Below are 11243 nucleotides of genomic sequence, written 5' to 3'. Positions count from 1 at the left end.
ATCAACAAATAAGAATGTGAGAACATGTAAACCCGAAAGCTTGGACTGTGCTGGCTGCACAACACTGCCATCTAGTTTTGTGACCAATAATCGTCAGGCTACAATAAGCCACCGATGTGGAATTAATTGCCTTTCTCTAAAGTTCAGTTTTTCAAGTTATTGCAGCTGATGTTTAAATTGAGCAAAACAAAACATAACTACAAAACCATACACTTTCAAAAACAAAACATGCACATGAAAAATTGAGATGACAATATTTTTAAAATTCAAAACAAAAAGCTTTTTTTTTAAAAAAAAAAAAAAAAAAAAAAATCATTTCACAGAACACAACATCAAAAAACATTTAAAAAAAAAAAAGATAACTTTAAAAAACAAAAAACTCACCAATACAAAGACATGTCAGAAAATGTAAAAGAAAACAGAAACATCTAACGAAACAAAAATAATTTCACAGAACACATCGCTAAGCAAATAGTTTTTTGTGTAATGCTCTGCGCTGTTTTGCTATTATGAGTTGGATATTCTGAAATAATGCATTTTGTCACCTCAGGACCGCCGTAAAAAGAGTTTTTCTCCAATATTTTATCAGGCTGAAACTTCTGTTGCCATGGCTGGAGTCTCGTATACACGAAGGATGCGAGGAGCCAGCGACCCACAACGCGCTGGCCAAGATCTACATTGACAGCAACAACACGCCGGAGCGTTTCCTGAAGGAGAACCCGTTCTACGACAGCGCCGTGGTCGGACGCTACTGTGAGAAGAGGGACCCCCACCTGGCTTGTGTGGCTTATGAGAGAGGACAGTGTGACCTTGAGCTCATCAAGGTGCGTCGATGACGTGGCACGGAATTTAGAAAAACTAATTTAGAGCCCTTTTTAACTGCTTGATATTTTTTCCTCTCAGGTGTGCAATGAGAACTCGTTGTTCAAAAGTGAGGCCCGATATCTGGTGCGACGGAAAGATCCCGAGCTTTGGGCGAATGTCTTAGAAGAAAACAACCCTTACAAAAGGCAACTCATCGACCAGGTTCGCTTACCTCCCGCTCTGCTCCTGAAGTGACCAAGAACGAGAGCTGTTTTACTACCTGTAACTTTTGTTTTGATCTCTTCTCAGGTGGTGCAGACAGCTCTGTCAGAGACCCAGGACCCAGAGGAGGTGTCGGTCACAGTCAAGGCCTTCATGACTGCAGACTTACCCAACGAGCTGATTGAGCTGCTGGAGAAGATTGTGCTCGATAACTCAGTCTTCAGTGAACACAGGTGCCTCAGACTCACCGCTTGTTCTTCATAATGTTACTATGATACTTGCTGTCTTTTAGTAATTTACTTCCTTTCCCTGCAGAAACCTCCAGAATCTGCTGATTTTAACGGCCATCAAAGCAGACCGCACACGTGTGATGGAGTACATCAACAGGCTCGACAACTACGATGCTCCTGATATTGCAAACATTGCCATCAGCAATGAGCTGTTTGAAGAGGCGTTTGCCATTTTCAAGAAGTTTGATGTTAACACCTCGGCCATACAGGTCAAATAAATCGCACACGCTGCACCAATGATCAAGTTTCAATGGCTACAGTCAGTGCTTGGGCTCAGTTTCAGCAGAAGTCGGAGAATTGTTTTATACGTGACATTTCTCAGTTTAGTAAAAGTTGCCTTTTCCTTGATTAAGTTATCTACAACACACTAATTAAATTGCCAGTGCTGAGTATAAGTATTATTAGGTTGTATTTCTATGTCTCTCAGTCGCTGTTGTGATCACTGCTGAAAATGAACTGTAAATCACAACTGTTGAGACATGCTGTCAGTCTTTGTGTTTGACCTCATTATGAGACCCTCGGTCAGCTCATATCGTGCAACTATCTTCATTTTTGCAGGTATTGATAGAGCACATAGGGAACTTGGATCGTGCTTATGAGTTTGCAGAGCGTTGTAATGAGCCTGCAGTGTGGAGCCAGTTAGCCAGAGCTCAGCTGCAAAGAGAACTGGTCAAAGAGGCCATCGATTCCTATATCAAAGCCGTCGACCCGTCTGCATACATGGAGGTGGTCAACGCAGCCAGCAAGAACGGTAAGCCTTTGCCTTGCTGCACATGTCTCGTCTGTGTGTTTGAGCTGCGCTGATGTCACATGTTTGTGTGCATTTCGTAGATAACTGGGAGGACTTGGTGAAGTTCCTGCAGATGGCTCGAAAAAAAGCCAGAGAGTCGTACGTGGAGACGGAGCTGATCTTTGCTTTAGCTAAAACGAACCGCCTGGCTGAGCTGGAAGAGTTTGTCAGTGGGCCAAACAATGCTCACATACAACAGGTAAGAACAACATCCCGTCTGTGCTGTGGTGAGTTTGGCTTCTAGAGGCTGAGAAATTGAGGTTTTAGTTCCGTCAATTCCATGACTTTGGCTGTTATCAAACATTAGTTAGTGTTTTAGAACGCTTTCTAATGCCTATTAATGGGATGAAGAACTATGAAGCTGCAGCAAGTTTTATTTTATTTTTTCATTTCCATTCTCAGGTGGGCGATAGATGTTATGAGGAAGGTATGTATGAAGCAGCCAAACTGCTGTACAACAACGTTTCCAACTTTGCTCGGCTCGCGTCTACATTAGTCCACCTCGGAGAGTACCAGGCAGCTGTGGACAGTGCCAGGAAAGCCAACAGCACACGAACGTGGAAGGAGGTAACTGACACTCAAACCACATTCTCAGCAAGTGTTCAATTATTTATTGAGATTCTTTTTTTTTTATATCAGCTTTTATCAGATTAAGTCAAAATATGTGAACCACAGTTGTTTGTATTTTTTTTTTTTTTTTTTTTGGTTCCAACTTTACACGATGGACGCAGATATATTATCCATCAATAAGGCTTTATATATATATATAATTCTCTTATGAAGTAACCGGTCTGCAAACATTTGCATTTAAGTTTGTCCTCTTTGATTGAATGAGGCCAGTAAAAATAGAAACTGCTAATAGTTATGTCATAAAATAAAGCAGCAGTTGCACACATCAACAGCGACAAAAATTAGAGGACAGGCCACATAACTAATACAAACAACAGCAGCCCAGTGAGACAAGAGAACAAAACACAATTTGGTCATTCAGTCATTTAAGGCATTAGACGTGTAGCGGAGGCGAGAGATTCAATGTTTCAGTTGTGGCAGATTTGGAGAGGGCCACTCTGCCACTTGGTTTGACCCACAACTGCAATTCAAAACAGTTCCAGAGCCAAAGACTCAGAGTGAAAAACCCAAAAGGTTTTAGCCACGTTCCTTTCTGCTTGGTGTCTACAGGTTTGTTTTGCGTGTGTGGATGGTGAGGAATTCAGGCTGGCTCAGATCTGTGGCCTTCACATTGTGATCCATGCCGATGAGCTGGAGGACCTGATCAGCTACTACCAGGACCGTGGCTACTTTGAAGAGCTCATTGCTCTGCTGGAGGCTGCGCTGGGTCTGGAGCGAGCCCACATGGGTATGTTCACTGAGCTTGCCATCCTCTACTCAAAGTTCAAACCTCAGAAGATGAGGGAGCACCTGGAGCTCTTCTGGTCCAGAGTCAACATCCCAAAGGTAGGTGGCCCGTGTTTGTCTGTGCTGAAGGCTTTGTTCTGTGTTTTTCAGATCAGTTCAGTTGTCTGCAGAAAATCAAAGAGTTCATTGCACATAAGGAGGTTGCATCTTTGCTGCAAATGGCTTTGATTTGTTGTAAGATTTCTGCTTCCAATCAGCGCTCTATGAGGAATGCCTTTTCCTTGATTTTCTGATTTGTCCGTTACCTCTGGCCCCGTTGTGACATAATTTTACAATAACTGCAGTAATAATAACTTGCAATAATGAATCCTACCAGTGTTAGGCAGTTGTTTGACCTGTAATCCTTGTACATTCATTTCAAAACCAAATAATACAACCAAGAATCTGTGCTGAGGAATTTTGAAAAGAAGACCATTTGATTTCTGAAAGCTTACAAATATTTGTGGCCTTTTTTTTTTTTTTTAACTCAAAAGAGCATATTGATATAGGAATATTAGAAAATGAGAATGAAATATATTTTTAAATCATTTATTTGATCTGAATAGTGAAAAAGAATATGTTGTCATATTTGTTCTTGATTAGTTAGTTTGGGTTTGTCTGTGATGTTAATGCATAGGGACATACTTCAGTTGTATAAATATAGCAAATCCATTTTTGTGTTTACCAGGTCCTTCGTGCAGCCGAACAGTCTCACTTATGGGCAGAACTGGTTTTCCTCTATGATAAATATGAGGAGTACGACAACGCTGCCATCACTATGATGAATCATGCAACAGATGCATGGAAGGAAGGGCTGTTCAAAGATATCATCGCCAAGGTAGACGCAAGGATTTTTGACCGACCTGATTGTGCCTTTATTTATGCCTTTTTCCTTTTTGCAAATTGTAATTATCTTTACGTGTTTTTCTTTTTCCCATCAGGTTGCCAATGTGGAGTTGTACTATAAATCTCTTTCCTTCTACCTGGAATACAAACCCCTCCTACTAAATGACCTGCTGATCATTTTGTCTCCTCGGCTGGACCACAGCAGAGCTGTCAGCTTTTTTAGCAAGGTAACCGAAGTCCTTCTCTTTGATAAGTACGTTGAATATGGTTATTTTCTACGTAGACTGCTCAGCTTACTGCTATGACGTGACTTGGATTGTTTTTGCTTCACCAGATGAACCAGCTGAAGTTGGTCAAACCTTATTTGAGGTCTGTCCAGAATCACAACAATAAATCTGTCAATGAAGCTCTCAACAACCTGCTGACAGAAGAAGAAGACTACCAGGTTTGTGTATTACTGCAAAAATGTTAAACACATTAACTTTAGTACCAGTAACCACTGTTTGTTTCAGCTTTTCTGAACATGTTTTAAATAGTCAAATTGACCAGTTAAAACTCTTAGAACAGATATTTTGAAGGTTTGATTCGTGGGTAGTGCTGTTTCTGAATCTTAAATGTGTATGTTTGCCTGCAGGGCCTGAGAGCATCTATTGATGCGTATGACAACTTTGACACCATCGGCTTGGCTCAGAGGTTAGAGAAACATGAACTGATTGAGTTTAGGCGTATTGCTGCTTATCTGTACAAGGGAAACAACCGCTGGAGACAGAGCGTGGAGCTGTGCAAGAAGGACAAACTCTACAAGGTAAATGAAAAAGCTGCAGTGGCTATATTGGAAAGGAATCGAGAAGCTTAAGCTCCTTAAAAGTGTGAAGTGCCTTCCTGTTCCAGTAGGTGGCACTGCTCGTTTTTTCTTTGCAGCATATCGCTGCAAAAAGTTTTTGGAATCAAATCTAAAAAAAAAACATGAAAGCTTTTTATGTTTCTCATGTAGAGTTATTTAAATCATCTACATTTCCATTTTTCCCAGGATGCCATGCTGTATGCTGCAGAGTCCAAGGATGCTGAATTGGCAGAAACTCTGCTCCAGTGGTTCCTTGAGGAGGGCAGGAAGGAGTGCTTTGCCGCCTGCCTATTCGCCTCCTACGACCTCCTGCACCCCGACGTAGTGCTGGAGCTGGCCTGGAGGCACAACATCATGGATTTTGCCATGCCGTACTTCATCCAAGTCATGAGAGAGTACCTCACAAAGGTTGGAAATATAGAGCAGCACGAAAGCTTGTTTTTACCTTTTTCGCTAATGGAAGGATAGATTTGAAATATTTTAAAAGAAATTCATTTTCAGGCATTTTTATTGTGTACTTAAAGTTGCAGGTAATGGGTGGATTAGTGATGGTAGTATTAAAATATCTGGAGGCATTAAGAAATGGGTCATTGTGATGCTCTGAGATGAGAAGGTAGACAGTAATGGCTGTTAAGTGCATCTATCAGTGGTCATTGTACTCTCCTACACTGCTGACCTGTAGACATGCGAGGTCACATACGGTCATCTCTTTGGGTTCTTTTCCAGGTTGATGAGTTTGCAGCGAAGGTGATGGTCTCTGGCCCTCTTTTTATTTCTCTCTGTTCTGTCTGTTTGTTTTTGTTGTAACTTATGTCTTAGGTTTCTGATGTGGGAACCTAGCATGGACTGTAGACTGAATACGGCCTAACAAGCTCTGGTCCCAGAGAGCTGTAGTAGTGGTAGTATGCAGGCTTTTGTTCCACTCCATCGACACATTTTGAGTTAATCTGCTGGAAACCGATTTGAAACTATCCACCTGTGAAAGCTCATTTTAATTTTCAGATGTTGGTTTTTCAGTCATTGAGAAGCGGAAATGAATAAATGAATCATGAATAAATTAAATTGCCAGAGAAGCTCTGCTGTTTATGGATGTGCAAATGCGAAAAGCAACAGGCTAAATGTGGAAAGAGAGCCCTGCTTTTTGTATTCTGAAATTGCTTTTTACACAAAACATCGTTCTTATTTGAGGATACATTTTTTCCTGAAAAGATCAGTGCTTCAAAAGCCAAAATTGAAAGGAATATAACAGCTCTCTGTTAACAGTATAAATTGCTGTTGTTTTGGAAGTCAAAGGCAGTATTACGGGAAGATGGTATTTGATTTAAATGGAAAAAATCATGGCAGCTTCCTTTTGATTGTTGATTGAAAAGACTACTGCTTTACATAATCTAGGAGTTATATGAAGCATTAAAGTAGTAGTTTTAAAGCAGTTGAGAATTCCTGACTCTGTGATGATGTCTGGAGCAAAAGCCTGTTCAGAATATTTTTTTCTTCCTGATCAGGTTTAATCTGTGTTGACCTAACAGATGCCTCTCGCCTTCTAACTCCTGTCATGGGGCTGCATCTAGTGTTAATTGGCATTTGTAAAATCTTTATTTTTTTTTATTGTATAACATAAAAAATATATATTTCCACTTGGCTAATTCTCTTGAAAGCTTCTTAATGAAGAGAAGTAAGGGAATGAGCCACTGTAGGTGGATGCATCCCCATGTTTCTAACTGCAGGTCGACCATTTTTAGTGTTTAACTGTTGGATCAGCGCAGGGCGTCAACACTAACCTAATGGATATGAGTTGTTTTTTTTTTTCTTTCTCTGCAAGAGTTCCTTCACTTTATTTAATCTCAATTGTCAATTTTCTAGAAAGTTCATTTCAAATGTGCCTTTCAGAGGTAATTTCCCCCTCATTTCCCACTACACATTATTTATTTTAACAGAAAAATGCTTTTCACCTTTTCATCAGAACTATTTATTCTTCAGTCCTGTTACTGCAGCTCAACAGAGATCCACACTGATGTAGCTGCACCACTGTTAACGACAATTTTAGTTGCATCAGAAACCTTTGTTTATGAAGCCTTCTCCACATTTGAAGCACAATGCCTGATTATTTTTTTGCACTTGAAAATGAGGAGAAATGGTGCTATGATTAGGTCACTTTGCGAACGCTAAATGCCTGGCTAGGATGAACTGGGCCTGTGAGCCTCTGACACGCAGCCTGATTTAGTCGAGCAAGATGAAAGACCCTTAATGAGAAATCTGTCAGAAGAGCCTGCTCACTGTCATGGATGGAATGCATGTGAAAGCTGTGCATTTACTGATACAAGACTTGGTGCAAATGGAGCATTAGCATATAGGCATGTACTGTGAAGCCTCTCCTCCACTCAATATAGAATATATTTCTTAACCTTGATACCTACTTTAATACTACCTTTTAAAGGGTCAATTCACACCACGTACAAATCACCCCCTGGTATCTAGTCACGATGTAATCATGTAGCCTATGTCACTTATGCGCACTCAGGTGCACAAAATGATCAGAAAATGATGTAAGAAACAACATCTTTCCAAATTTAAAAGTCTCTGTTCTCTTCTTTGTTATTGCAGCCATTTTTAGAGGAAATTATTTTTTTTATGACTATTAAACTGTCCAAGGGCATTTTTTTTTATCTGGAAAGAGATATTGCTTTTGAGTTTTTCAGTCATTTTTCAATGCTGTACAGCATGTATCACATTTGAATTCCACTTTGTTGAACTGCTGCAATAGTAGGAGTCTCAGCAATCTCCATCTGCATGATTAGATACCGTTATTTTGTTGTCATTTCAGTGAACTGACCCTTTAATTATTGACTTAACCTTTATACTGGAAGCTGTTTTGAAATTTCTCACCGGACATGCATGTCATCTTGTCTTAGATAATAGCTGCACTGTGAAGAATTGTTTGTAGTTTTTTATTTTAGAAATGCCCCCCCCCCCCCCCCCCAATTTCTAAAATGAGCTTTAGTGTGGCTGCACGTACAGTTTAGACTCTCTTACTGCTAAAAAAGAAAAAAAAAATACATGTAAAAAAAGCTGGTACACCACTGTGATGACTACATTGTAGATACCCTGCAAAAGTCTTTCTTTATTTTTGAAGTAAGTAGTTTTTTGGTGAGCGGGGAAAGTAAAGGACAATGCTTTGGTTTCTGCAGATTACCTACAATGTAGGAACTTAGACCGTCTGTGGGTCTGATCTGTGTGTCAGCGGGCGATGTCTGATCCATCCTCTTGTCTCCGCTGCCCTCAGGTGGACAAACTGGAGGAGGCGGAAAGCCAAAGGAAAACCGAGGACGAGGTGACGGAGCCTCCGCCGATGGTGTTCGGTAGGTGTACAGACAGTTGTGGTTTCAGAATGAAGGAAATTAATTTCACCCATATCGAGTAAGGCTAAAGACCTGTTGTTGGCTTTCAAGTTAAACATTAACTGGATGTGCACTGCTTGTATGAAGACGATTGATCTAATCTGTCTATTTGTTTTTGTTAGACGTTTTCATTTTTCCTGCCCGAAACAACATATACAACATAGTCATGTTTATTGCTTTTGTTTTAAATCTAAAAGAGAAAAAAAGTTTTTCTATCTTTTCAATTTCTGTTCATTTAATATTTTGTAATAGCATTGCATTGTTGAATGTTGACACACCTGTAGTAAGTGTTAGAGTAACTTTTAGAGTTTTTGTCCTGTCGTTATTTTTGTCATGTGTTTTATAAAAGGAAAAAAAAAAAGTAGGATAAAGCCGAGAGATCATTAAGTCTGTTCACGCCACTTGGTTTCAGCACCAAATTTCAGGCTGTAGTGCACTGCAGGAACTTTTGGGCATGTTTAAGGCTGAATACTCCTTCGACATGTTGTACACGGATGCCTGCTGGTACAGCTCACTGACTGAGTACCAACTCTAATATGTTGTCAGTTACTAAATACAAATTGCATTACAACTTTTAGAATTATTTATTTTTTTCTTATCAAAAAAATCACAATCTCTTGATGAAAATCTTACATTAAAGATACCAAATTGAATCTTTCAGTAACATAGTTTTTTTTCATTTGCCACTTTTTAGTCATGTACAGTCAATCAGAAATGAGACTAAAATCAGCTGACTGCTGCCCTCTCAAACATCATCGTAAGCAGAGAGGCTCAAAGTGTTGATCAGAGGCCGTTCCTGTGAATGTTTACACTGTCGTACCTGCCAGAGCTCCTGCAGTGGAGACTGTTGAAGTGTCTGAAAACCCAGTGACTTAAAAAAAAAAAACAATTTTTTTATTTAGTGTTTGACAAATGACCTCAGAGCATCCACATGTTCTTCCTTGTCCATCAGTGTGTAACTCTGCGTCTGTTTGTGTTGTCAGGCCAGCAGCTGATGTTAACCGCTGCTGCTGCTGCTCCAGTGACTCCTCAGCCAGTGTACCCGAGCTACGGCTATCCTGCTGCCGCTGCAGGGTATCCTGCTCCACCTGCATATGGCTTCAACATGTAGAGTCCTAACTCCTCCTCCTCTCCCACCCGTCTCTCCCGTTTTCCTCCTTAAATATACTCACACACTTGACCTGAACCAAAACACTGAAACATGCTGCTGTGGGTCTTGGCTTACGGCATGGAGACTCAACGGGACCCAACCCACATACACTGAAACTGCAGAAGAGCTCTTCATCTCCTGTTTCTTTATGCCCTGCATTGACCGATGGCACCAGAGACACTCGAAGGACATCTGTGGCATCACAGTGGTTCGTAAGCCCCCATCATCTCTGGACACTGCAACGGCATCCTTGATCTAAGCAGCATGAAGTCACCTCCCAGCTCGTGGAGGAATTAACATACCTTTAGTGACACCAAACCACTCTGTCCTGTTGCTTTTCCATGTAGACTTTATTAACCATAGAGCAGCTTTGTTAGTTTTTTTTTTCCTGATTTAATTTACAGCACTGATGAAGAAGAGACTTAACTGAAGAGTAGAGGGGGGAATGTATGTGTCCCCCTCCTTCCAGAAGCACTGTTATGGCCTTGCATACTCTGAGGAGGCGGCTCATCTGTTCACGTTTAATTTCTGACAACTGTCTCATGCTCTGATTCGAAATACCGTTATTGTGCAATAGTTTTGTCCTTTCACAACAGGTACAACATGTTTGCTGTATACAGACAAAGGACACTTGTTACTGAAGTTGCAGTCTGTGTATGTGTGTGAGAGTGTGTGTGTGCGGCATCTAAATCCACCAAACCAAGTGACTCTCAGTGAAAATTTCCGGCCCTCGCAGCCACAAACCTTTGCTGGGTCAGTGGGTGATCTTGCTAGTGGGCTTTTAAGAATCCAGAATTGGACATCTGGAGTTCTGGGGTGTTTGTGGATAAAAAAATGGAAATAAAAAAATGAAAGAAAGAAAGCAGGTGATATAATGAAAAAAAAGGTATATGCTGTAGTCTGTGCATGTGCTGCCTAATGATAATGCTGCAACCAGGAGCACAATTGTCATGTTACACTCAAGTATATCAAGTATTACCGATGTTGTGTCGAAAACTAAGCAATGTATGATGAAACTTTCTCACCCAACTAACAGGAAATGGTGGTAAAGCTCCATGACTTGAGATAAACACACATGTCCTGGTGCCAGCTTTAGAAATCATTATTGTACTTAAGACAGTGTTTAATTTAAATATATTGAAATACCTAACTAATCAAAGAAGTCAAATATTATGGAATACCCTATGTATTGTCTATAGTGTGTTGTTGTAGTCTCGGAAAGCATAATGATTTTTGTAAGAAAAGGACAAAAATGCAAAAACAGCAGTTTAATAAACGGGAAAGTCTTGAGGCAAGGCTGCTTAAGATGGTGATGGTTCAGTTTTCTTTGTTTGATAAAGTCAGCTCTGTCCCATGATCTGGTTTCAACCTTGAATTTGTCAAAACTAAAGGCAAAAAAAAAAACTGAGCTGCACCCCATCTGTTCAGTTTAATAATCATAATTGAAAGCTAAAAGGATAGTTGGTTTTATGGATGGCTTTACAGATGCCAACGTGGTTCTCCACTG

The 11243-nt window shown here is 40.3% G+C and overlaps 1 protein-coding gene across 2 annotated transcripts in view; it reads left to right on the top strand.

The window, feature by feature from the left end:
• Window positions 1-11046, top strand: part of cltcl1 (clathrin, heavy chain-like 1) — a 28094-nt gene extending 17048 nt beyond the window's left edge. Inside the window, exons 17-32 of one of the 2 annotated variants that reach the window (XM_072387571.1) lie at window positions 590-824; window positions 904-1026; window positions 1114-1259; window positions 1342-1525; window positions 1875-2067; window positions 2148-2305; window positions 2509-2673; window positions 3286-3561; window positions 4190-4339; window positions 4443-4574; window positions 4682-4792; window positions 4982-5152; window positions 5378-5599; window positions 5918-5944; window positions 8472-8547; window positions 9570-11046. In XM_072387571.1, coding sequence (XP_072243672.1) covers window positions 590-824; window positions 904-1026; window positions 1114-1259; window positions 1342-1525; window positions 1875-2067; window positions 2148-2305; window positions 2509-2673; window positions 3286-3561; window positions 4190-4339; window positions 4443-4574; window positions 4682-4792; window positions 4982-5152; window positions 5378-5599; window positions 5918-5944; window positions 8472-8547; window positions 9570-9697 — 2497 coding nt within the window. In that variant the 3' untranslated portion in view covers window positions 9698-11046. The remainder of the gene's footprint in view (window positions 1-589; window positions 825-903; window positions 1027-1113; window positions 1260-1341; window positions 1526-1874; window positions 2068-2147; window positions 2306-2508; window positions 2674-3285; window positions 3562-4189; window positions 4340-4442; window positions 4575-4681; window positions 4793-4981; window positions 5153-5377; window positions 5600-5917; window positions 5945-8471; window positions 8548-9569) is intronic. The other variant, XM_072387572.1, reaches the window with a different exon arrangement.
• The last annotated feature ends 197 nt before the right edge of the window (window positions 11047-11243 follow it).

This window comes from Leuresthes tenuis, unplaced genomic scaffold, assembly GCF_036924035.1.
Source record: "Leuresthes tenuis unplaced genomic scaffold, fLeuTen1.0.hap1 SCAF_6, whole genome shotgun sequence".
Lineage (NCBI taxonomy): Eukaryota > Metazoa > Chordata > Actinopteri > Atheriniformes > Atherinopsidae > Leuresthes > Leuresthes tenuis.
The sequence above is the reverse complement of the archived record's forward strand: the minus strand, read 5'-3'. Positions and strand labels throughout refer to the sequence as shown.